This window comes from Telopea speciosissima, chromosome 3, assembly GCF_018873765.1.
Source record: "Telopea speciosissima isolate NSW1024214 ecotype Mountain lineage chromosome 3, Tspe_v1, whole genome shotgun sequence".
Classification (NCBI taxonomy): Eukaryota; Viridiplantae; Streptophyta; class Magnoliopsida; order Proteales; family Proteaceae; genus Telopea; species Telopea speciosissima.
In genome coordinates, this window is record NC_057918.1 from 67,994,919 (window position 1) to 68,022,389 (window position 27,471).

Below are 27,471 nucleotides of genomic sequence, written 5' to 3' on the forward strand. Positions count from 1 at the left end.
TCTATATGGTTGTTAATCATGAATGGCCTCTCTTTCAGCTTGATATCAAAAATGTTGCTCAGGAGAAGAATGCACAAAAAATCTATCAGCTTCGCAAGGTAATCTATGGTTTGAAGCAGTCACCGCAGGCATGGTTTTTTAAGTTTAGTAAAGTTGTATCTGGTTGTGGGTTTCTGTATTTTCTCATCGTCAAGGTTCCCAGGTAATTAAGTTGGTGATTTATGACGATGACATCATTGTTTCTGGCAATGACCCTTTTGGTATAGAAGATGTAAAGGCCTATTCACAGTAAAACTTTCAGATGAAAGATTTGGGGGGTTCTCCAACATTTTCTGGGAATTAAAGTTGTTAATAGCAAAAAAAAAAAAAAAGGTATAATTTCTCTTAGAGAAAATATGGTATTGACCTTTTGACTGACACTGGAATGTTGGATTGTAAGCCTGTTGATACTCTTATGGATCCCCAACAAAATTTTGGGACTTGTGACGAAGGAATTAGTAGACAAACATCAGTACTGATGATTGGTTGGTAAACTTATATATCTTACTTTCATTTGTTGTTGGTGTTATCATTCAGTTCATGTAGAAACCCAACTACACTCATTGGAAGGCAGCATATCATATCCTCAAGTATCTTAAGGGTGTTCCAGGGAAAAAAATTATTTACAATGGTCATGCTGATATTGTCAATTATTCTGATTCCAACTGGGCTGGCACTGATGGAGATCGGAGGTCAATTACAGGATATTGTACATTTGTTGGAGGTAATCTTGTTAGGTGGAGGAGTAAGAAACAAATTACAGCAGCTCTGTATAGTGCTGAGGCTGAGTATAGGGTTATGGCTCACACTGCAACTAAGTTTATGTTGTTAAAATCTCTTAACCAGGAACTTGGTTTTACAACCAACAAGCCTATGGATATGTACTGTGACAATCAAACTGCTATGTACATTGCTAGTAATCCAGTCTTTCATGAACATACCAAACATATTGAAGTTGAATGTCATTTCCTGTGAAATATTGTGATGCAGCAATTGGTTTCTACACCATTTCTTAGATCTACAAATCAACTTGATCATATGTTTACCAAAGATTTGTTTTAGAATGTTTTTCTCCAAGGGTGTTCCAAGTTGAGCATGGATGATATCTTTGTTCCAACTTGAGGGTGAGTATTAATAAGGTGTATCGCAGGTAAAGTGGTTCACATAATTCTTATTGGTAGGCTTATGTGAAGTATGTCCCTATTTATAATAGCATACATAATATCTTAAAAATAAGAATTGGGGATCATGGTTTGGGTATTCTGATCCCAACGATGTTTCCTTTGCTGTCTTCTCTTCTCTTCTCCTCTTATCCTCTCTTCTCCTTCTCCACACATGTGCAGGTACTGTACTGATTTCTTATTCTTGGAATTGTTACATATATAACCAAGAAATGACTTTCCTACACAGCTGTAGCTCCTTCACCTCTAAGTGGAATTAAAGTTCAAGGCTTTCATTAGTGATAAATAGGACCCTCGTTCTTGGCAGCATCCACCTGATGGAGAGGTTAAACTGAATGTGGATGGTTGTTCCCTTGCAAATCTGGAGATTTCGGGAATAGGTGGAATAATAATAAGATGAGATGGTTGGCTACGTGGCACAGGTGTTCTCTGGTTCAATGGGAGACTCCATTCCACTCCAGCAAAGTTGTTGGCCTTAAGGACTGGAATGGAAATGTAAGGGAAAATGGGATAATCCTAATGCAATTGTAGGTGGTCTTCAGACAATGTGCTTCGATGCATTCAGCTCTCTAAAGTAAGGCAAAAGGAGCTACTCTCATCTCATTAGAAAAATTTGTATGCAGTCTTTTCGTTGCTTCTCGCTCTTCAATGGAAGCTGACGGCAGCAACTGAGCTGGCTGACGAATTGGCTATACATGGGATAGTGAGACCAAGATTATGTTACGGGCAGTATATTCCTTCATGATCTGGGTTTTCTGTTATCTTTAGGGCAATGGAACTTAGGGGTTCTGATGTCTACTGTTGATCCTTAGCTTGTATTCCTATTCCATCAATAACATTGTTATTTATCCCGAAACAAACAACCAAAAACGCTAAAGCGCCTCCATAAATCCTCCCTATTCATTCATCCAAAAAAAAAAATCCTCCCTATTCAGAAAAAAGTTAGTATATTATAGCAGGTTAGCAAAGAGAATTATAAATTTAACTATTTATCATTCCTGCAGCATCAACCTGAATACAAGAGGTGGTGCCATAATTTCAAAGGCCAAAGTTGCATTGAAATTTACAGGGTAAAATTACTTGGAGATGAGGTGCATTTTGAAACTTCCTAATTGAAATACGTTCAAGTGGCCATCTGGGTTATTGTCCAAAAGAGTAGAAAGCACTTAAACTTCAAGCATGTAGTGAGGAAACAAATTCATGCGGAGAGATCAAGGAAAATATTCTACAGTGAGAAGCTCAATATTTAATAAAATTTTCTTTTTCAATCTCATGGAAAAAATTAATCAGATTCAACAAGATAATTCGTAATAATTACCAGAATATCACTACTTGAGAGAGTATCATGTAGAGAACAATCCGGGAGATGGTTCAAGTGCTGGCATGAAAAATAACGTTCAAACAGTCAGCATTTAACAACCATAAAGTCAATTATTTCGCCAGAATTAGAGAACTACTGAACTGAAGTACAAACTAAGCATTTGACCTTCTCAAACTCTAAATATGTGTCTTTGGGAGTTATAGACATCAACGTTGAGAGGGAACAAATAGCTGCTTCGCGTTCTAGAGGATTAGAACTCATTAAACCCATTGGTCCAAGTACATCCTGCAAAACAATACATGCCGATGTGTAATGTTAATAGTAGAAAACAACATGTGCAAGTTCTGCCAACAAAATATAAACAAACTACCAAGTTAACAGAACTGGTGGAGGAAGATACACAATAAAAATGAAACAAAATTTTCATTCAAAAAATGACTGCTAGTACATCAATTAAGGAAGTGATAAACACTCATTAGCACTTAAACAAATTATGTTATTTTCATTTTCAATGTTTTTCACAAGTTTCATTATAGTTGGAATTACTCGGTATCAAAATCCAAGAGTATTTTCTGTATCAACCACCAAACAGGCAGAAAAGGCATCATTCATAAATACACCAGATATATACTTGTAATATGGGTTTAAGTGTCCCCCTCGTGTATTCATTTATTCTTTTTGGAGTTTAATAAAAGTCTAGGACCTGTCCTGGGTCCCAGGTAATATTTGGGTTAAAAAATATATATATGGGTATAAGTGTAGAATTGTCCTAGGGGCATTACTATACTTGTACTCAGTCTATTCTATTATAAATAAAGCCAGGCCGCTGTCACACTGACAAGCCATCATTCCCCAAATCACAACATGGTATCAGAGCAAGGATTCACCTTGGGATCCAAACCCTGTACCAAAAGTGTCGTCATCTCCCTAGCATCACCTCTTCTCGAGCCGAGAATGGTTCCAAGCCCTCGGTGGTGATCTCCTTCCCACCGAGGGTTATCTTTCTTTACTGATCGAGGATTATCTTATGTGTGACTTCTCATTGTTCATTGCAAAGATTTAATGCTGCAGCACTTCACTCAAGTTATCCGAGTTTGTTCATGTTGCTGCCCTTGATGTAGCATATGGTAGAGATACTTCTTCTCAAAGAATTTTATTTATTTGAGATCAGCAGTCATGTCGGACATCACAACTGCATCAACTGGAACTGATGGAATGAATCATAGTGACTTTCCTTCAATCCCTGTTAGCTCTATCAAGTCTGATGGGAGCAATTACGTGATGTGGTTTACTGGTTTCGATCTTTTTCTTGTCATTCGACTCCTGCGGTTTTCCATGTATCTGACAGGTGAATCTGAGAAGCCTACTACTGCTGGTCCGTCTCTGAAAAAAAATGGAGTTCTGACAACTCTTTGGTGATGTCATTCCTCATCAATTCGAAGCAGCCTAATATTGCACGGGCTTATCTGCTGTTGGATACTGCTGCCAAGATTAGGAAGGCTGCCAAGGACACATATTCTCAAGTTGGGAATGACGCTCAGGTCTATGAATTGAGGAAGAAAATACATGAAACCAAAAAAAAAGGAGATGTCATTATCCCAATACTACTCTCGAGTTACATGGAATATGGCAGAAGTTGGATTTTTATGAGGACTTTTAGGCCACTTGTTCTGCAGACGGTACTAGCTTCAAGAAGCGTGAAAACAAGCTCTATGTCTATTACTCTATTATTTCTTGGTGGGTCTCAATGTGGAGTACGATCAAATTCGTGCTCATGTTCTTAGGCGTGACCCTTTTCCATATCTAGAGCAATCATATGCTATGGTTCAATTAGAAGACAACCTCCATACTCAAAATGCTGCAACCCATATCACAGGAGCCATCAGCCCTATACTCAGGACCTCTATCACAATCTCAAGGCGGTTTCACACATTCTAGTGACCGTGCTACTACTGACAAGGAAGCAGTCGAGTGAGATTATTGTGGTAACGAGCGACATACCAGCCACCAGGGAACATTGCTGGAAACTTCATGGTCGTCTCACCATTCTTCTCGTGGTCATATTCGTGGTTGATCCAACCAGTCCCATGTACACCACTCTGAGACATCTGATGTTGCCCCAATGGGTCCTTCTTTATCACAGGACGAGCTGCTGATTCTCAAGCGTCTGATGACCAAGTTAGAGCCCTCATCCTCACCTTCATCGTCTGCTGCCTCTGTGCCAGTCACATACTCACGTCCGACTCCAACTTTGCCCATTCAAGTATTTCTTTCAATTGTCACTATGCCTCAGTTGTATATAATTGAGGTAGGGGTCACTAACCATATGACCAGGTCTTCCAATCAATTTTCTTCATATTCTCTGTGTTCAGGTAAAGACAAAGTTTGGGTTGCCGATGGTACTCTCTCTCCACTCTCTGGAAAGGGCTCCATTCAGTGCTACTCCTTGTTATCACTATCTTTTGTGTTACATGTTCCCAATTTCTCTACTAATCTTCTTTCTATTTGTAGTCTTCAAGATCTGAATTGTAAAGTGATTTCCCTTCTCATTGTGTCTTTCAGGACTTGGTGATAGAGAAACCAATTGGCAGTGGTAGAGTGCATGGTGGCTTATACTTGCTAGAAATTGGTTCTCCTTCCACTTCCACTATCAAAACACATGCTCATCAAACTGATTCATCTTCCTCTGCTTTATCCGAGTTGCATCTATGGCATCGGTGTCTAGGTCATCCTCCTCTCAGCACCTTAGTTAAAGTTTTTCCAAGTTTAGTTCAACGTTGTAATCCGAATGATTTCTTTTGTGATGCTTGTGTTTTTGCCAAGCAAACTCATCATGTTTATCCTACTTCTGATAATAAAAGTTCGGCTCCTTTTCTTTTAATACATTCAAATGTGCGGGGCCCTATCAGTTGTGTCTCTATTTTTAGCTATCATTGGTTTCTCACTCTATTTCTTCATGGTGAGCTTGAGGAGGAAGTCTATATGAAGATTCCCCTTGGTTTTTCTTGCAAGGAAACTCAAGGAAAAGTTTGCAAATTGAAACGGGCATTGTATGGCTTGAAGCAATCACTCAGGGCTAGGTTTGGACGTTTCCACAAGGCTATATTCTCAAATGGATATAGACAAAGCAATGCTAATCATACACTGTTCATCAAGAAATCAGGTGATCACATTACTACTTTTATTGTCACTAGAAGTGATCCTGCTAAAATATCTCAACTGAAGGCCTATTTGACAAAAGAATTTGAGATTAAAGATTTGGGAAAGCTACAGTATTTCCTCGTTAATGAGGTTACTCGCTCCACACGATGTATCTTCCTATCTCAACAGAAGTATACCCTTGATCACTTATCCGAGACCGGGATATTAGGCTGCAAACCTACAGATACACCTCTTGAGGCCAATGCCCATCTCAAAAGTACGGATGGTGAACCAGTTGATAAAGGATGATATCAGAGATTGGTTGGGAGATTGATTTACCTTTCGCATACTCGGCCAGACATAACTTATGTTGTGAGTATGGTCAGCCAGTACATGCATGACCGCTATTTTACACACTTAGAGGCTGTGTTTCAAATCCTATGATATCTGAAGTCAGCTCCAGGGAAAGGTGTGCTCTTTTCTTCTCATGGTAACATAGGTTTTGAAGCTTTTACAGATGCGTATTGGGCTGGTTCTCATGATGATCGGAGGTCTACATCTAGCTATTGTACCTTATATTGGTGGCAATCTTGTCACCTAGCGTAGCAAGAAGCAAACCGTGGTTGCTTGATCTAGTGCTGAGGCAGAGTTCTGTGCCATGGCCCACGGTATTTGGGAACTACTGTAGCTTCAGAGTCTTCTCCACGATCTCGGTGGTGCAGTTCAACTACCTATCATGCTATATTGTGATAGTAAATCAGCCATTAGTATTGTTCATAATCATGTTCAACATGAAAGGACGAAGCATGTGGAGATTGAACGACACTTCATCAAGGAAACGTTAGAGCAGGGTGTTATGTGTGTTCCTTTTGTTAAGTCCGGTGATCATTTAGCTTATGTTTTCACTAAAGGACTTAGTAGTAGTCTTTCATCCTCTTGTGTGCAAGTTGGGCATATTTGACATCTATGCACCAACTTGAGGGGGAGTGTTGTAATATGGGTATAAGGGTAGAATTGTCCTAGGGTCATTACTGTACTTGTACTCATTCTATTCTATTATAAATAAAGTCTGACTGCCGTCACACTGACAAGCCATCATTCCCCAAATCACAACAGTACTAATAAGGATTCCTACTATAATTTTAAAATTAAAAAAACAAAAAAAAAAAAAAAAAAACCTCAATGCTATTCCTCGACTCTTCTAGGTGAGTAAGAGTTTGATAGAGGCAATTCAATATAGAGAATCTTTGCTATAACCTCTACATCTGATAAATCAAGACAAAAATTAATTTAAAACTAAACCAAAATCTGTATCTCGTATTAATAGACTTGAACCGTCAAACTTTTCCATACATGCTGTAACAAAATCAAATCAAGAATAACCAATATCTAGTCTTCCCAAGAGAAGAAAGTAGAGAAAAAGAGGAAAAGAAGAATAAAATACAAGAGGTCAAACCGATTAGAGAAGTTAAACTAATCCTCAGTGAAGTATCATATTTATAATAAAGTATATTCTTGATAATTATGATAAACACCCTGACATATGTGTATTTATACATAAGAGTCTGAACAGAAAATACATTTACAGAAAACCCCTTGTGGCTTCTTAACACATGCAAATGGAAAGATAAAGATCCAAAAACAAACTATACATAAAGGAGTTAAACCAAATTGCAAGATAACCTAAGGAATGCAGTAAACTCCAACAGAATATTGAACAATTAGTAACTGATGATATAGATTTCGACTTAAAAGGCTATCCAGAATTTCTAATTTACCTTGCACACAATTCCAACATCTGCAGTAATAATGTTAACAATATCAAACCCATGCCTCTTCAAATTCCTCTGGAGCCTCTGTAAGTAGACAGAGAGGAACAGCTTCAGAAATGTGTTCGCTCATCAAGATGCAAACTTGACGTTGAGAAGACAAAAATAAGAGACTAAATTCAATTGAGGGCTCAAGGTAAATAAGAGGGGTGAGAAGAGGATAACAAAAGAGGTCACTCTGTATACCACACACATTTGGGGAAACAAATAAAATGATTTCAGTTCATAGAAAAAGAGATCTCTATGCGTAAGTCCCACTTTTAAAGGTCCCAGCTGGTTGCACAGGAGATGGTCCCAACCTTTAGCCTAGAAATAATAACACCAACGAATAGCAATTTTGAGAAAGAGTGGATTACCCTCCATACTGCAGCTCTGTTTGCATTGCTTACGATCAAGGGATGATGCGAGCAGAATATCATTCTGAAGCATGCACTTGAACCAGAAGCTAGCGTAGCTGATGAAAGCACCAGCAAAACCTTTACTAAAACCTCAACCGAAGGAAGGAATGGAATTTGAGCATCCACAGGATTTTCTACATCACTATAGAGGCATATTGTTAATATATTGAACCTCTGAAAGACCAGAGAATGCGACTATAAAATTAGATAACCAAAAGCAACATCAAAATTCAGAAGCTAATTTGACATGCTTAAGAAATACAAGATTATGAATACCAAAAGAATTAGTGGGGGAAAATAAAATCAATGTCTATCTCAATGATGGTTTTAGTGTTTGGCAGTGTCTAGAATCCATTTCTATCTTACAATTTCTAACTAAAATTTGGGAAATAAGTGATGCAGAATGACAGCACATGATTCAATAAATTTGTAGCAACGATGATCTACAGGCAGAGTTTTTAGTTCGAAAGAAGTTGGAAAACAATATCATCCTACTTCCACCTTATTTTATCCTTTTGATGAGTAACAAATGAAATTACGATCAAGCAATAAAATAAACTTAAAAAATAAATCTCTACCCCAGTTAATGGAAGTGAATGCCCGGACACCAAGTCATCCCGAATCTTACTTGCTCCCTTTTGCCTTCTAACCTCCTGTTCATCTTTAATGGAAATTTCTCAACTAAAGAACACTACTTAATAAGGTCCATAAATAGATATGATGCAACTATTCTCTTCCAATATAATAAGATGCAATTTTTTATTTTTTTTGGATGGATAATGAAACATATTACGAAAAAAACAGAGAGGGATATACAAGCCCGAGGGCAAAGAAAAACAAAAGACAAACAAGCCTAATACGGGTCAGGCTGCAGTAGGGATATAGGAAGACCCTGGATACAACAATGAGCTTGTTCCTTGGGGAATCCTTTACAGGAGCTAGGGGAAGCGAACCAAGTTTAGTGGAAAAATCAAAGAAGATGGCATTCCAAATCTTGTCTAAGGAGCGAGAGTTGGAAGTCCATCTTCTAAGGTTAAGTTCCATCCAAATACGAGAAATAGAGGCACAAAAGGCAAGCTTGCTGACTGAGTCACAAACGGTCTTCCTACCAAAAGTCATGTCGATCTAAAGCCATTCACGATGAATGGGGAGGGGTCTTCTTCTGCCCGGCCAGCAAGAACTCAAAACTCGTTTCCAAATGGAGGAAGCTAAGGGACAAGTGAAGAACAGGTGGTTTGCATCTTCTTGCCCATTCCAGCAAAGGCAGCAAAGGGGAGAGACCTGGATGTGGTGGTGGATGAGGAAGGCCTCGGTCGGGAGGCAGTTTGAAAGGGTTCACCAAGAGGTGAAGCTGTGGCGAGGGATGTGCCCTTTGAACCAGACAACTTTATACCAACGGTAGGGTGAGCCTCTGTGTCCAACCATATCCCAAGCTGATTGGGAGCTGAAGCTGCCTGAGGAGGATGAAAGCCAAAGAATCGTGTCCCCTCTACCACAGTGCCCAGACTGGATGGGAGGAAGGGAGCTCCAAAGGTCCTCTAAAGGGGGAGAGCAGGGGGGAGGGAACCAGGCACCTCTGGAGATGATGGAGGCAACCAAGGAGAGTCTATCGAGCCCAGAGGAATAGATCTCTCGGGGGCTCAGAACTGAAGAGACACCTGAGGGATGCCATTTGTCAAGCCAAAGGGAGGTGGTAAGGCCATCACTGATCCTGCAAGAGATGGCAGTAATGGCGATGTGCCTGACTTGCAAAATTCTATGCCACACCCACGAAGCATCGAATGAGGGTGATGTAGTCCTAGGTAGGAGTAATCCCACTAGGAGCCAAGGGAATAGGGTTACCTAACAAGGCTGGCCGATTGGGACACATTAGGCTAATTAGGGCAGAAATTAGGGTTAGGGTTAAATAATGGTAATGGGGTTTATAGGGTTTTAATATGCAGGTTTTAAAGGTCTTAATGAACTAGGTTTGGTTAGGTTTGAATAAGTTTTCAAATTTCAGAAATTTTAGGTTTAGGGTTTCGGGTTTTAGGTTTTAGGAAAAGAGATCAATTTAGGGTTGGGAGAGGGAATTCTGGACAGGGGTTCTGGCCGAGTGATAAGGGCAGTATGGGGAAGGTTCGAATGTAATAGGGTTAAATTCTGTAGGCTGGTTAGGTCTGGGCAGGTTTTAGGGTTTTGGATTTTAATGGTGATGGAGGGATTTAGGGTATGGACAGATTGGGCTGCAGGTTAGATCGAGTGGAGGTACTGGTATGGAGAGGTTATGGTCTGATTTTTTATGAATATGGGTGAAAGATGAATGCTGGAATGTATTTAGAAAAGCTAGGGTTTTGGGGGATCGATTAGGTTAGATGGGGGGGGAGAAGAAGAGAAGGATAACTTGCAGAAAAATGACCTCCCGATCTACAAGATGCAAGGAGTCGCCGAAGTCCACCAGCCCTCACCTTGATATTACTCACAAGGCAATCTTGATATTACTCACAAGGCAATTCTCAGCAAAGAGAAGCAGCAGCAGCAAAGGCCAACAGCAAAGCACGATTTTTTTTAAACATAATTAGGTGGGGGAGCCTCTCCCACGATCTCTTATTAAATAAAAGGCCAAAGGCCTAATTCCTCGGACTAATACAACTCTAATCTCCATCCAAAATCGTGGAGAGGTACAATTAAGTGTTTTAAAACAATTCAAAAAGTATAAAAAGACTCAATTGACCCTAATGACTTAAAAACAACTTAAACTACTTAAAATAAAAGAAGATTCCCTACTAGCCAATAAGATTACTTCACTTAAATTAGACCAATTGAACCGATTGGATGCAACCAATTTAAACCGGTTCAATTAAAAACACAAAATAAAACTAAATATAGAACTAAAATAAACTAAACTAAGGCTCCTATTAAAACCCTAGGCATAGGGTGGCTTCTTCAATTCAAGGAGGCTAGGATCTGCATCAGAGGAGCTGACCAACCAAATGGAGTCCCTACGGAGGGCACCAACATAAACCCAAGATGTCCAAATGCTGTCTTTCTTTGTGAGGATCTTCCAAATAAGCTTGAGAGAGCCAACAAGGTTGACATCTTTAATTCTTAAGGCAAGACCCCCTTCTGATTTGGGGAGGCAAAGGGAATACCAGCTCTTGAGATGGAGAAATCTGGCCGATTCCACACCTTTCCAAAGAAAGGCACACATAATAGACTCTGCTGCCTTGATGATTGCCTTTGGGAGCCCGAAGACCCCACACCAATAGATGTAACAAGATTGGACCACTGATCTGATGAGCTCCAGCCAACCTGCATAAGAGAGGAGTCTAGCTTTCCAAAGCTGCAGCCTTTACGAAGGAGTTCTAAAATGGGGGAATAGTGGTGGGCCATTAGTCTAGCAGGGATGAGGGGGAGGCCAGGCATCTAACAGATAAGGAGCCCAAGGTGAATCATGTGATGCTAGTAAGGTTTTGGTGGTGTCGGAAACCCTAGCGAGGAAAATGTGGGACTTAAGGAGGTTAATATGGTGGCCAGAGAGGTTTTGAAAGAGGAGGAGGGAGGCCACGATTGACTCAATATAGAGGGTATCTACCTTGGAGAAGATCATAAGATCACCGACGAAGGGAAGGTGGATTAGGTTAGAGTGCTTGCATTTGGCGATGGGAAAATAAGGTGAAGGTCAGTTTTGGACTGAAGGCTAGGGGAGAGGAACTCGAGAAACAAGCAAAAGAGAAAGGGGGAGAGGGGACAGCCTTGACGGATACCAACAGAGGAGGAAAAGTACCTAGCCGGGCTGCCAATGACCAGGACGGAGAAGTGAGGGAAGGAGATGCAGAAATGGATCCAGTTGACAAAAATGGGAGGAAAGGACATGGAAGATAAAGTTCAAACAGATGGAGTAAAAGGCGTTGTGAATGTCAATTTTCAAAAGGGCGGAAGGGGAGTGGGACTTGCGATCGAAGCCTCTAACAATTTCCTGGCAAAGGATGATGTTATCGGCAATGCTACGACCTGCAATGAAGGAGAATTGGTTAGCATTGACCAGGGAATCGACAACAAGCTGGAGATGATTGGCAAAAATTTTAGCTATGGAATTGTAAAGGAGGTTACAAAGGGAGATGGGCCGGAAGTCAGCCATGGAGGAGGCTCCAGTTTTCTTGGGGATAAGGAAGAGGAAGGTATGATTTATGCTTTGTATTTGCCTGGGGTGTAGAAGAAACTCTTGATGGCATGGATGAGGTAAGTAATGATGATATCCAATGCCTGAACCTGTCAGGACCCAGGGCTTTGCTAGACTTGTGGGATCGGATAGCATCAAGGATCTCAGAATCAGAAGGGATGGTTAGAAGGGAACTAAGGAGATGATTAGGGATGAATTTATTGATGAGATCTGCCGGAAGAGGGGCATGGGGAGAACAAGGGGGGCAAAGATGTCAGTGAAGTAGGAAACCGCTTCCGACTTAATAGCGTCAATGCTGGTGAGGAGGGAACCATCATTAGAGGTGAGCGAAAGGACGGAGTTGGAGTTGGCTCTGGCTTTGAGAGAAAGATGGAAGAAGGCGGAATTTAAGTCCCCAAGTTCAAGTTACTTAATACATGATTTTTGCTTAAGGAAGCTTTCCTCTTGGGCGAGAATGGAGGACAGTTCAAAGGAGGATTGCTTTTCCTCTACTGCAAGGGAAGGGTTGAGGGGGTCGGAAAGGAGACGAGTTTGAATGGAGTAAAGGTTGTACCTGCAGGAGGAGATTCGGGAAAGGATGTTAACAAAGCAAGAAAGATTCCAGGCTTCGAGGGAATTTTTTGACATTCTTGAGCTTCCAGGCAGCTTTGACTGTGGGGAGAAAGTCCTAATGAGAAGACCACATATCAAAGTATTTGAAGGGTTTAGGACGAAAAGAGATGTAACGGAGAACAAAGAGAGAGATGGGGCAATGATTCGATAGGCTAAGTAGGTTGAAGAAGGAATGGGATGAGGGGAAGGAGGAGAGCCAGGTCTCGTTGACAAATAATCGATCAAGTTTGCAACCAATTTTGTTAAGGCCAGAGTGTTTAATGTGCCACGAGAGATTGGCACCCAACCATCTGAGGTCGCTAAGCTCAGTCGCCCAAAATCCTCGAGACAAGAGTTGAAGCCTCAGCAGCTTGTTGGTCAATGGGGGGGACCCACCAATTTTTTCGTGACTGTATCGGACAACATTGAAGTCTCCACCCAAACCCCAAGGAGAGGGAGCATATGTCGTACAAGAGAGGGAGTCGATCGGAGTGGCGGTTCAAGTCATAGACCACAGTGAAAAAGAAGAGGTGGTTACCAAGATGGTCAGAGATGTTAAGATGGATGAATTGGGAAGAGGAAGAAGAAACAGAAATCATAAACTTTGAGGGGTCCAAGATGACCCAGATGCAACCGTTGGGGGAATGGGAGTAGTATGAGATGAAGGACCAAGATGGAGTGATGAAGGATACAATGCAGGACGAATTGGGCTCGAGAACTTTCGTCTCCAAGAGATAGCAGAGAGAGGATTTAGAGGATTTGAGATGGGTTTTAAGATCGGATTATGTAGCTGGGACGTTGAGGCCACGGACATTCCAGATGGTCCAAGAGATCATTGAGGAGGAGGGAGGATCAACAAAGGCTTGGTAGAGCGCAAGCGAGAGGGAGGAGGGGTACACCGGGACGGAGACGGTATTCCCTGAGGGGGGGTAGCATACCATAGAGGAAGGGGTGGTACGAAGGGGAACCGGATGAGTTAGGGCGATGAGATGTAGGGGAAGGTTGGTAGAAAGGGTTTCGGGTCAGGTTAGGGGACAGGTTGGGTAGGAGGGGTTGGGGAGGTGTGGACCGGGTCTAGAGGGGGTGGTCGAGATGGGGGCAGGGTTAAGAGAGGGATGTTGGGGTTTTAAATGGGGTGGTTTTGATCTAGATCGAAAACGAGTGGGGACAGGGGTAAAAGGGGAAGTTGAGGGTTTAAAAGGTGGAGGGTTTCCAAAAGTCGTAGAAAACGAATTGGGGAGACATCGCTAGTTGGCCAGGGGAGCAACAGAGCTGAAATGTTGTGACAAAGGGGCTTGACAGTGGGGGGAGGGCAACAGGGGTTTGGGAATGGAAGGTCAGGGACAGGCAAGGTGATGGTAAGGGCAAAGGGGATAAGGGGTTACTGGCTTCAACAGGTAGAGGGAGGTTGTAACTCTACAAAGCGTCAGAGGTAGCCTTGAAAGCTTGCAGAATCGTCCTAGGCTCAAAAGGAGGAGGCAACAAGTCCCCATCGGCGTCAGAGTTGATGTCTTGGAGGACTAAGATCCGATTATGGCCAGTGGAAGGAGCTCTATTGTCCATTGGTTCATCGGAGCACTTGGAGTCGTCGTTGGACTTCAGAATTCTTGTGTTGCGATATCTCCTTGATCTTCTCCGGCCACGGGAAGACTCCTGGAGCTTCTCCATTTCTGCTAGGTTTTCAACCCCAGAACCACAAAAGGTAGTTTGGCATGCTTGGTGCCCAGAAGCGATTAGGAGTTGGGAAGGCGATCATTGTTGGGGGCATTTGAAACTATAAGGCTACCAGCAAAGGCACAAATCTTGGTATTAATGTAATTCTAGATTGGTAGGAGACGAACTAGGACCAATAACCAAGAACGGCTAAGGGTTGTGGGGATCGGCTAGGTTAAAATAGGTAACATTCTGAAATTAGGGTTAGGGTTAGATGGGATCTAGGGTTTGAAGGTTAGGTTAGGTTAGGTTGGTAAAGGGAAGTCTTCCAGTGAAGATCCTTGAGATGTTTTATGGAAGTTGGGTATGTAAACAAAAGTGATTATTAGATTAGGGTTTGGGTTTCTAGGTTTTGGAAAATTGAGATGTAGGAGAATCTAGGGTTTATAGTGATTAACTAGGGTTGGAACCAGGATCGAGTCTCCCGCATGATGTGGGGGAATAATCGAACCTGGAAAGGTTGGATTTTGATGAGGGAATTGGGCTGGACAGGTTTTAGGGTATGGGAATGGAATTCAGATATGGGGGATGTTAGGGTTAGGTTTTAGAGGGTCAGAAGAAGAGAGGTTTGGGGATGGGGTCATGGGGATGTGAACTTACTTGTTAGCTTAGGGATCCTTGATCCTTGAACCTTGAAGCAAAAACAACTTGAATTAAATCTTCAGCTATCGGCTATGGCAGAATTGAAGTAGCTTGAATACTTGAATGCAGATCGATGAAGCGAGAGGCAGTGAAGGCTATCTCAGCCTGGGTATCTCACCCTCACAGCCTATCTTAGGACAGTAGCAATTTGCAAAGCAAAACTTTTATACATTAAATTACGGGAGGCTCTCGAGAGCTCTTACATATATATTGCCTTATGGCTGGACAGAATTCAAACTCTAACTATGACTAACTTAGCTAGGACTCATTACTGAACTAGGGATACTAACTAGGACTTCTAACTAGGATTCAAACTTGCACTAGGAATCCCAATTAGAATTACAAAGACTTAACCAAATAAAATAACAAATCAAAAGTACTAAAAGCCCACGATTTAGCTGCTGGTGTAGGGATTCCCCTACACCTACCCGATGGCTACTCATGCTGGTGTAGGGAAGAATCCCTACACCTGAGGCTGGTTTTAGACAGCCAAATTACATCAGGTAGGGTGGCTGAAGACTTTGCAAGATGAACAGTATAGGGGGAGCCATTGATACTGGACCCTCTGTGGAGGAGCATCGGCAGAGATTTCAATGCAAATCCTTGCAAAGGCTAGCTGATCCATGTGCTTGGGGCGTTCATCAGAGTAGAGAGGATTCCCTAAAATTAATCCCACAATGCTGTGACCAGTAGGGCACCAGAAATGGAGAGGAAGGCCAGCGAGCGTGACCCAGAGGGGAATGGATTTGAGATCTATTTTGCAGAGCTTGGTATGTTGATCCCATTGTCGCAAGAAGATGGGCTTCTTCCCAACCTGCCAAGGGCCACCTTCCAAGGCACGGAGCTTGTCATCTTCGTCGGAGAAACGGAAGATAAATATACTGTTACTAGCAGGTAAGTATCAAAAACCCCAATAGTCTTCCATTATTTCTGAAGAGAGGTTTTAACCACATGAAAGGGATGACGGTTTCCGAAGAAGTGACCGACAAGGAAGCAGTGCCATTTGGAGATTTTGTCATCCAGGAATCCCGATGGACAGAAGCCAACCTTAGAATCATCAGTGATGGAGGGTGGTATAAAGTGTAGGGAGTGTCCTTCGTGTGAAGGGAAGGGGGCAGGGTAAAAGAGGGAGTTCCAGGGTTTGGAACCAGGGGCGGTGGAGATAAGGTGAGGTGAGCAGGGTTGGTGGTGGGCGGAAGGTGAGGTGGGGGGTGAGATGGAGTTGGTGGAGAGATGGTGGAGGGATGGTGAGGTGAGCAGTGAGAGCGAGAAGGGGAGGTAGACGGGGAGAGGCGACCAGCAGCAGTGGCTGCCGGGAGGGAAGGTGGCATGGCTTCCAAAACCCAGGTCTTGTCTGTTATTTTTGTTGAAGCTGTTAATTTAGATGTAAATTTAATTTCTTTCACACTATGTTTTTTATGCACTTGAGAATTGAGATTTATCAGACAAAAAAATATGAATAAACCTAAGATCCATATTGTAGACAATTGTTCTTTACAATAATGAATAACCAGAATATCTTATTCTTTGAATTTAATAAAACAAAGCAAGATTCTCCATCTCTATGATCAAATGTATGAATAAGGGAAAAATTTTGTCCTGAATTTTCATGGACTAATACCACATTTAGTGATTTTTTATACACAATATAGCCAACAGAAGGTTTAAAAGCTATCATGTGATGCCAAGTTTGTGATGTTAAGAATTGCAACAGAGAAGATTTGACCTAAGCCCCAACTTTCCACATGCCAATTACTCTTATTTCTTAGCACAACACTAACTGGACTAAAGGAAACTTCCCATCCTCATCCTAGCTTGATACCTCAATTATGGTGTAAATTTGGAATGCCTTGACGAGCTCAGTGGGTTATATATATGATTCTTTATTTCAAAGCTAGGTATTTGATAATGTATGATATAGGGGAATGAATCTGCAGATATAAGGGAATGAATCTGCAGCTAGGTCTAATAGAGGAGTAAAACCACTACAAACTTGGCTTAGTTGTTAGTAAACAACCCCTCACCCCACAGAGAGAGAGAGAAAGATATAGAAGAAGCAGGAGTTGGCTTCATTGCCATCTTGAATTCAAGGATCATATGTTCGAACTTTTTTTAGATTAGTTAATCTAGCAGATTGAGCCCCTCCAACGATAACTCGCTAAGAGGAGAATCCTATCGTACAGAGAAACCCACTGCATTATTGGGATCAACCATTATGTGTGATAAGCTCTGTCATTTGCGAGGGTGGGGTAAGGGAAGAGGCCTGGATTGTGGGAAGCTTGTCAAGGTGCAACTGCAAGTAGGTCTTGGGGCTCAGGTTTGGTTGCGTGCTCTTGTTGCTTTTCTCGTTACTTTTGGCTATTTTCTTTCTCTTTTATCCATCTGACCCGCCCCATCTTTGGAGCCACTTGTTCACTGTTTGCATTGTATTACCTTCCATTGTTGGTGCCTACCTTCTTCAAGACCACCACGTCCCAGCCTTATCCTACCATCAGCTCAGCAACCACCATAATCCCAAGTTAACCAACTCGTAGTAGGTAGAATAAAACTAATAAACTACATCAGAAAACAAATTAACCATAGCAACACAACCTATTCAATCCCTCCCCACTTTTGGGGTGGTACCTAACCCAGATTCCCTAAAAATTTGTAGCTTTCCATTCCAAATCTCTACTTACTGTTTTTTATAACCTGCTGATGCGTACCACTTATAAGTAATAAACCAACCAGCCATTAAATTTCTCTTTTCAATTCCTAGTTTAGTCCCCTTTCCATTTCCACATATTTCCTTTCAACCCCAAACCTACTTCTCATTAAAACCTTTCAATTTTCAATTTCCCATGTGTATTTCTTTGCATGGTTTCAGTTCACCCACAAATTACCCGAGTGTTTGAACAATCATTCACTCCACATTTCCTGGTTAAACCAAAGCATACACTCACAGACAGCACAGGAGGTATCCAAACAATCTATTCCAGGTGCCATGCAACAAAAAACTCTCATCTAATTAATCTGATCTAGGTTTTGAAAAACTGAATGTAAGCCATCCAGCAAAACACCATCTTCTGCATCTTGGGAGCAACCATTCTAATTTACATTAATGTACCTTACCTCATCCCCAAAGCCAAGACAAAGGAACAATAAAGATTAAACCATCGCTAACAAAGACAACAGACTATGTATATCCACCTAAGGAGTGAATACCTTGATTTCATAGCATCTATTTTGTCTCCAACTACAGAGAGTAAATTTGTATATTCAAGTAACAGATCTTCCGACAAGTTTGGAGCAGCAGTAATAATCTTTCTTGTAGCATCATAGACCACCTTACGAACGTCCCAACTTGGATGGCATAACAGAAAGAGAATCACCTGCACCATGAAAGTGATCTATAAGTGAGGAAGTTCTTTGCATGGACTCGTTCAATTGGTAGCTTGCTCCTTAATTTACCTGTAATAATGGTCTGATTGAAAAGATTTCCAACACTCTGCAGCAAAGAGGGCAAAGCGTTAACAGAAAATAAATCTACAGGTGCCATGTTGAGTTCATAGCATGTGACAACTATATGAACGACTTTTTAGTTAATAAAAATAATAATAATAATAATGATTGAATGGAAAAACACAATGGCAGTAACTAAACAACATAAAAACCTCTGTAGATGCTCCACAAGCATAACCTCAAAAAGCTCCACACATGCAAAACAATCTTCGGTTGATAATTTTGAGGCCTATAGCACAATAGAAGCACAATTAGAAAGGACATACAGAAAAGATATTGTGAGAGAATAGAAAATTGAACTCAGATGGTCACTCTCTGCATAGCCTCAGCAACTCAGCCCCTTTGCAATTGATGATGTCTCTCATGACTTGTTCAGAAGAATCACCTTTGCTTCCCGGCATGCAAGGTGGTTTATTTCCAATGAGGACATGGCCTTTGCCCTTCCAAGGGCTTAAGTGGATCCAAGACCAGTGGGGGAAAAAGAGGACCCAATGATGCTACCCAACTATTGGTTTAGCTATTTGAAAAGATAGGAGACCTCACACTTCCTTTCAAGGTCAATGAAACTCTAATTTGTATTTTGTCCCACTTTGAAATTGCTTGTCCAGTCTGCAGAGATCGAGGATGATGTACAGATTTCCTAGCTAAAAGGAAGCTGGAAGGAAGTTCCTACATAGCTACGGAGGGGTGACTTGTCTTTTCTTTTCAACAGTACTTTACCGAAAACCAAAACCACCATATAAAAAAGAGCTGAGCTGCTGTAATATGATCCCTAAACATCGGAATTGAGCACTTTAGGCTATTTCATGATAGATAGATTGCTTTACTCGAGACTTAAAGATATTTTGCCTAAACAAATTGTTGATTATCAAGAAGGGGGTAAATGTGGCATAACCACATAATCAAGCAGATTATTCGAGGAAGTGCCAGCGTGGTGCACTGGTAAAGACTCGGGGGTGTCATACATCATGATGCAATACAAGGCCAGCGTAGAAGGAAGAAGGGCCAGCCCAATCATGCCTCTATTTAGCCCTACCGTTCAAGTTAAAACCAGGCCCATATGGCACATATTATGGTTCACCTTAAGGCCTAATTGTTCCAATAATATGGCCTGCGTAGCTAGAAATTGATTGAAGAGTGTGGGCCCCATGTGATTTTCTTGAAGAGGAGAATACCTAGAAGATTAGGTTGTTGGAATATTCCTTTGACTAAAGATTTGTTAAGATTTGAAAGAAGATTGAATTAGAAGATTTGATTTGATTTGATTTGATTTAACTAGATGGAATGAATGACTCATTGGCTTATACCTTACGTGTTCTGTGGTGATGCAGAGACCACCCTGTTGTGGTGAATCAACGGGTTGGGTATGGTGGTGATTCCATTCCTACATGCCAAGTGGTGACGCTTTTGTCATATATTTTTAGGGAAAGCGAACGAAACCTAGTCGCATGCAACACGGCTCCTGCGCCTAGACATAGGGTCGCACAATATGACTGAATCGCCCATTCGCCCTCAAGGATTTCCGCCTTTTTCATTGGGGCACGGCGGTCATTCTGCACAGCCCTGTGTCTAGGCACAGGAGTCGCGTGCCACACGCAACCAGGTAGCATTCTTTTTCCCCATATTTTTATTTCTTCTTCCGTATGTTAAAAATAGAAGTGTTAGAAATTCTGTTATCAATACTGATTTCTCTATAGCGATCCTGCTGTGATTGATCTCCCACTGGTCCTTCCAGGTTTGAGATCAATTCTGCATTACCTCAAGCCTGGGATCAAATGCTGCACTAATCATCCCCTACCCCCTAATTAACCTATTAAAAGAAAAACAAATGATTATTTTTTAAAAAAGGTCAAACACCAGATGTCCAGTTTCTACAGGAAGAACACAGACTTCCAAACTGAACTGGTATCTTAGGTCCCCAAGGAAATCTAACCTACTTATGGTCTTGGCGCTTTTAAAGGTTCTAGTTGACCCTGATTTCTTAAATGAAGAAAAGAACCTGTGCAAAAGTGAGATTTAGATACTGGAAACCTAAATAGGTTACTTCCAAGGTTTTTTGATGCAGTGTAAGGGCAGTCCAAACAGGCACCTTAATTGTAACACTCCGAATGCATGTCATGACTATTATATTATTATTTTAGATATCCATAATTATTTTAATGTTTTTGTGAGGTTATTTTAATAATATTTGCATTGAGAAGATGGGTGTTACTGTTATTTAATATATATTTTATTGTGAAAAGTGATATTTTATAGTATGTCAGTGTAGGGCATATTATTTTATGACTTTACATATAAGTTTTACAAATTATAGGATTTTATAAGTGTTATACACTAAATGAATAGTGAAGTAGGTATGAAGAGTCAAATAGGAGGTGGCTTGGTCTGGTCTGATCTGGTCTGGTTTGGTTCTGTTCGGCTTGGCTTGGCTCATATGAACCATAGGTCCAACCATGGGTTTGATTGAACCCAAGGGATGAAGATGGATTGAGTTAGGCTTGGGCTGCTGCCAAGCAACAAGGAGGAGCTGTATTAGTAGAAGTAGGAGGCGGCTGGTAAGACTGCCAAAGTTAAGCTGGTGGTGGTAGGAGCTTTGAGCAAGAAGCTGGTGGTGGAAAAGTTAAAAGCTGAAGGTGGCTGGTTGATTGATTAAAGAAAGAATAGGGAAGAGGGAGTCCTACGTTAGAGCTGGGACAGTTGTTTGGCTGCCTATGTTGTTGTGGAGCTAAGGAAAAGAAGAAAAAGAGAAGGAGCTGCTGTTGTGCTTGAAAGTAAAGGCAAAAGAAGAGGAGACGATGGAAAACTTCTAAGTTTCAGACAGAGAAAAAGAAGAAGAATAATAAAGAAGGAGACGAAGGAATTGAGCTAAAGGCTGCTGGAATCAAGGTTCTAAAACTCGGATCTCGGAACCAACTCGGTTCTGGGAAAAACCGAGTCGAGTCGAGATCTCGGCGAGATCTAGGCGAGTTGGTGCATTTTTTTTTTCCGACTCGAAGCCTCATCTTGGTGGGTTTTAGACCTAGTTTGGGTTTGAAACTTGGTATTCAGCCTATTTTAGGCCATTTAAACACAATGGCCCTATCAGATTTTGCAAAAACAAAGTCCAAATATGAGTTTCACTTCGGACCATAGGTTGGTAGGCGTCGAGGGCGACAACGTACTAAAATAACCTACTCTACACATAGTTTAGTAATAGAAAGCAATCAAAACATTCAATTAATGTAAAACAACTTAAATAAGCATTAGAAATGTTAAAGTGTACAATACATCAATCTTTAAAAAAATGTTACATACAATGTGATATGTTAATGTATTCTAGGTTCTGAAACTCGGATCTCGGAACTTAGGTGGGCATTAAACTGGTAGATGGGCCATTAAAAGGGTAGATGGGCATTAAAATGGATCAAACCGAGATATCAACCCGAGATCCAAGATCTCGGCAAGATATGGACAAGATGCCTCATAAAAATGGTTCAAAACGAGATCTCGAACTGAGATCCGAGATCTCGGCGAGATCTCACACTTTTGGGACTCACCTAAGGTCTCGTCTCGCTTTTTCCAAAAATCGAGAAACTCGGCGAGATCTCGTGAGTTCTAGAACTATGGCTGGGATTCTGTTCTTGCTGAATAGAGGATTCAAACCAAGGTATGAGATGAACTGTGTACTGGAACAATGAGAGATTCATGGATTTAGGTTACCGAATTAAGAGTTGTTATGGATCAAGGTTTTGAGAATCTGAGTTCTCTTAGCAAGAGATGAAAGGGAAGAAGCACCAGTGTGTCAAGAAGGAAAATTAAAGGGATTGAAGTCGTGTGTTGCTGAATTAATGAGGGAATGATATGGATGTTCATGGAATTAGAAGCTGTATTGCTAGATGACTAAAGGAATTAAAAAGAACCTTAAGGAATTCAAGATTTAATCACTACAATAGAGGATTAGATGAAGTGTTGTGCTAATTGAAGACAGAATTGAAGTATTTACCACTGGGTTCAAGCATTTAAATGAAGAAAATTGTAAGAAGACTGGGAGCTAGAATCCTTAGAGTTGCAGAGAACCTGAAATAAAAGGAGCTGTGATGCTGGATTGTACAATTGAAAGAAAAATGGAAGAATTTAAAGGGGCTGGAAACAGAATCTGAAATGTGTTCTTAAGGGCTATACAAATTGAAGACGGAATTTGAGAATCTTGGAACTGGAGCTGCTGATGGACTTTTGAGGAAGTGGTACTTCAATTAAGCTTGGAATTGGAAGATGGTTGTGGCTGCAACATAGATTTGGCAAAGAAAGTTGGCAAGGTGAGGGAGTATGATTATGTAATGTATAATTTTATATGCATTAGTTGAATGATGTAAGGCAATCATGACTTAGTATTGCGCTGCAATATATATAAATGATATGTGGTGAAATGATTGAATGTTGTATGTTAATGAATATTATTACGTTCCATCTAAACTGAATGCTTAACATGACAGTACATGTATACTGATTAATGTACACTATGAATATGAAATGATAAGATGCATGTGGCAAATGAATGTGGAATGAATTCTGATTTGCATTATGTGTTGATCTATGTATGAGAATGACTAAATATATATGCCATGTGAAAGTAACGAATGAATCTGGAACGAAAGAGAGGAAGAAAGAAAAGAAGAATGTGAATGAAAAACAAGTTTGTATGCAGGTTATGGTAATATGCAAAATATCCCTGTGGCTACCATCCCTTTCCAGTAGGGGGTTATTTACTGGATGAGGGTTTTGAAAAGGAAAGAGAATAGACGAGGGGTCCTCCGCCAGGGCTACGGTGCCTGGATACATGGGAGTAGAGCGCGTTGATTATGATGTTTGATTAGACGAGGGGTCCTCCCCCAGGGCTACGGTGCCTGGACACATGGGAGTAGAGCGCGTCTAATATTGTGTTTATATAGATGGGGGCCCTCCCCAGGGCTACGGTGCCTGGACACATGGGAGTAGAGCGCATCTATAATGCTGGGCTACAGTGCCTAGGAATGTATGTAGTCGACAACCACCCTCAACTGTTTGTGCACTATGGTAGTTCACTAAATGGCCAAGACCTGACCTAATTAATTAAGGAATGAATTTCTATGGTTTGTCATTTATGTCTTTGCATCCATTATTGTATCTATGAATGCTTGTGTGTATAGAATCATGTGTACCTCACTGGGCGTAAGCTCATCCCTTTGTATGTTGATATTTTTCAAATGAGAAGACAGGAGAGGAGGCTTGTACAACTTCAGAGTATGATTAGAGTTATAGCCTGAGGGCCTAAAAGACATCCGTTGATGTTGTAGGGTAATATTTTGATGTTGGAAACAGATTTTTGAGTGTACATTAATGTAAATAATTGCCACCAGTGTACAATACTCTTGTAATGTAACTTAACTTGTATGCTTCTCTTGTGTTATATTCGATACTGGGATTTTTGCTACTACCTTAACATGTTTAATCGTGACCTTCTGGGTCGACGCTCGCGAGACCAGTGCCTTGAACCTTGTTTGGGTTTGGGACGTTACATTAATGGTCCACTCGGGTTTGGTTATAATCAGCCTAAACAAAGGCCTATTCTGACCATGGGTATACCTTTTGAAACATATTCTGTGGGCTCTCTCTCTCTCTCTCTCTGATTTGATGAATGAAGTAAAGACTACTGTCTAAAACTGAAAACTAACCCTATCCTTTTTCCTATCTCCTCCTTTCTTTCAATCCCTATTTGTTTCTATTTTCTTGTTCTGCAGCCAACCCCTTTTGAGAGACATCGAAGTACTGTTCTGAACATCCTTGGCTTTTGTTGATCAATAGTGTATAGTCCTATTGGTTTCTCCATCTATTCAGAATGGGGCTTCAAGAAGACTACCTGCGGCTCTACTTATCTGGATTTCTATTTCAGCAACTTCGAGTTCAAAGATCTCCAGATCTAACCATCAACTGCAGCCTATTCTTAGGGAGATTAATCAACACCTCATCCTTTCGCTTCGATGGAAGTTTCAACCCCATCCAATGGCTGGTTTGGATTACTGGTTGTAAATCGCTATTTGCTTTTAACATCCTAATTTTTAGTCCCTGCCAGAACTCATCATCCAGCTGTCAGTTTTGGCTGAATTTTCTAGGAGTTATTCCCACCAACAGGGGCTACCTTCAACCATAGTTCAAAAACTTGCAAAATCTCGGTCGAGATTTCAAATATTTCGAAAATCTTGACCAGGACGAAACGAAATGGTACCTCGAATAAAAAATATACCAAATCTCGGTCGAGATTTCGATTATCTCGAGATATTTGTACATCTCGTGAGATATTGAGATTCCCTTTTCAAATCACTCAGTACAAAAGGCAGAAACTCGTTAGTCTCGGTCGAAATTTCAACCGAGACTAACAAGGCTGCTCTTTTGTGGTTTGTTTCTTCTGTTTTCTTCACTCTTTAAACTCTCTTTGATGATTTATGTACCGACCTTCAAATCTACGCCGGAACCACTTGGAGAACACAAGATTCAAACTTCTTAGCACATCTATGAACCCTTTCCCCTATTTCAGGTAAAACCATTTTCTCTAAAATTGCTTTTTTGAAAAATGCATGATCAATACATGTTTGTTTGTAATAAAAGTAATATATGTTAGACACCGGAGGCCAATCTACAACTTGACGGTGTTGAAACTTTTTTTTGGTATGTATATTATTTTTTTATTTTTCTGCTTCAAATTTTTTATTTTCCTACAACAAAATCTAAAAATAATAGGGGTTATGTACACTGTATAGTGATCAATTAAATATATGTTAGACACCATTGGCCTATCTACGACCTCACAGTGTCGAAAATATTTTTCTGCCAATAATTAATTATTTTAATTTTCAAAAATTATGAAAATTATTTAAAATTCAAAAAAAAAGGAAAAAAAAGGGGAAGATATGAGGTTTTTGTTTTAAAAATTAATGAAACATATGACAGTAAATTCTACATGTATTTTAATTGTTGCCCATTGCATATCATTTCGGTTTTGTTGTGCTAGGCCAATATTTATTTGAAAATTATTTTAAAAAACTATTTTTAAATATGAGAAAAATATGAGGGTTAGGGGAAAAATACTAAATAGCTATATACTTGTTTTAGTGCTCTCAAACTAAAGGAACTGATGTGCTTCAGTGATTCAAGAATTGTCTTTTATTCATACAACAGTAAACAAGTCCGATTATGGCGGACAGTGACAGATGACATAGGCAGAGGCAGGGGGAGCAGAGACTACCCAGGCGCACTAGGGGTGACATTGCATGGTTGCACGACACTCCAATTGATGGGGATAAAAGAAAAACACAATGCAATTACTGTCACCAGAAGTTTTTGGAGGTGGGGCCACTAGCCTCAAACAACATCTGGCTGGGAAATCTGCTGAAGTGGTCTCATGTCATATGGTCCCAGTTGAGGTATATAGGGCAGCCAGTGAGTACATGAAGGGAGGGAGTAAGAGGAAGGCTCAGAGGGAGAAGGCAAGGGTAGACCTTGAGGATGTAGTGAGGAGTAGGGGTGTCAATTCCAAACCCGCACCGTTAGGACCGATCTGTACCGACCAATCAAAACCCGATACCGACACGACCGAATAACAAACATGTCGGGCCTTGGACCGGACCGAATATTATCCGGTCGTTCCCAGTCCTTGGTATGCGACCGACTGCACCGACCGAAATGTATTTCCATTGATAAAAAGTGGACAATAGTTGGCAAAAAGTCTAAATCTCCTCCTTGTGACTATGTAATATATACCTTAATATATTCTATATCATATTATTTAATAGACAAGATTCCAACCCCCATCACGTCACTCCTTACTTTTTAATACCAAAATAGAAATTTTACCCACAACCACTACATCGATCTACTTTCCTCTCTCCCTCTTTATTCTCTCTTTGCCCTTTCCAACTTCACAAAGCGCAATCTGAAACCCTCAAGACGGAATTAACTTGCAGCAGAAGAACGGCACCGCCATAGCAAGACACCGGAATCTCCAATAGTGTCTCGGTTTACATTGTATAGCAAGAGGACGACCTGAATCACATCGCTAGGAATGTTATTCTAGGCTAGTGATGGACCAAGAGAAATAGAATGCCAAAGTCCATGGCATCTGAGACCTCTCTCTCTCTCTCTGTTTGATCTTAATATGAGAAAGGATTGGCAAGTCATCGGGGGAGTGAGAACGGATTGTCCCTTATTTGTAGTTCACTCGACATAGTATTTTTGTTATATGATATTCCCCTCTCTGAATGGGTTTCTTGTTTCATCATTAATGTGTTTTGATTGAGTTAAAGTTCTTCTAATTCTGTCTACTCTATGAAAGAATTGATTTCTGTTTTACTTCCGTTTGAATTTGTGATTGGGTTGTGGTTTTAATCAATTACTGCTACTATAACTCGCTTGAAGATGGTGATGATTTATGACCCACCATTGCTGCCAAAGATTGACAAACATGTATAAAGGCTAGCCCGTTTGTGGCCCAGTAACCGACCGGCCGAATGCTACCGTGTCCGTGCCTGACTTGGGAAGGCCCGTATGTATAATCAGTCGGGAACGGTGTGAGATTTAAAATAAGGGGTGCCCGATTAGGCCCGACCGAAACCGACTGATACCGACCGGTTGACACCCCTAGTGAGGAGTACAGCGGGAGGGTACGATGATGTTGCTTATGATGATGATGATGGTGATAGTGATGATCCTGTCTATGTTCCTGATGATATAGAGACTGAACAAGAGGCTAGGGATTGGAGACAAAGCAACAGGGTTGAGTAGAGGCACTTATTACGAGGAGCAAGAGAGACAGAGAGTAGGTGGTAGTGGGGAGTTGGTACCTCTAGAGCAGGTGCTAGTAGTAGTGGAGGAGCAGGTACATCTAGAGCATGTGGTAGGCAGCCTGGGGTGCCTAATCCCTTTAGGAGATCACAAAGTACGA

At 41.0% G+C, this 27,471-nt stretch overlaps 1 protein-coding gene across 2 annotated transcripts in view; it reads right to left on the reverse strand.

Annotated features, from left to right (window-relative positions):
- The window catches only part of LOC122653813 (protein ILITYHIA), a 169,063-nt gene that overhangs the window by 117,619 nt on the left and 23,973 nt on the right, over positions 1-27,471 (reverse strand). For both annotated transcript variants that reach the window (XM_043847758.1, XM_043847757.1), the window contains exons 9-15: positions 18,671-18,747; positions 18,468-18,504; positions 18,222-18,388; positions 7,868-8,051; positions 7,461-7,538; positions 2,707-2,826; positions 2,539-2,598 (exon numbers count right to left, since the gene is read on the reverse strand). In XM_043847758.1, coding sequence (XP_043703693.1) covers positions 2,539-2,598; positions 2,707-2,826; positions 7,461-7,538; positions 7,868-8,051; positions 18,222-18,388; positions 18,468-18,504; positions 18,671-18,747 — 723 coding nt within the window. The remainder of the gene's footprint in view (positions 1-2,538; positions 2,599-2,706; positions 2,827-7,460; positions 7,539-7,867; positions 8,052-18,221; positions 18,389-18,467; positions 18,505-18,670; positions 18,748-27,471) is intronic.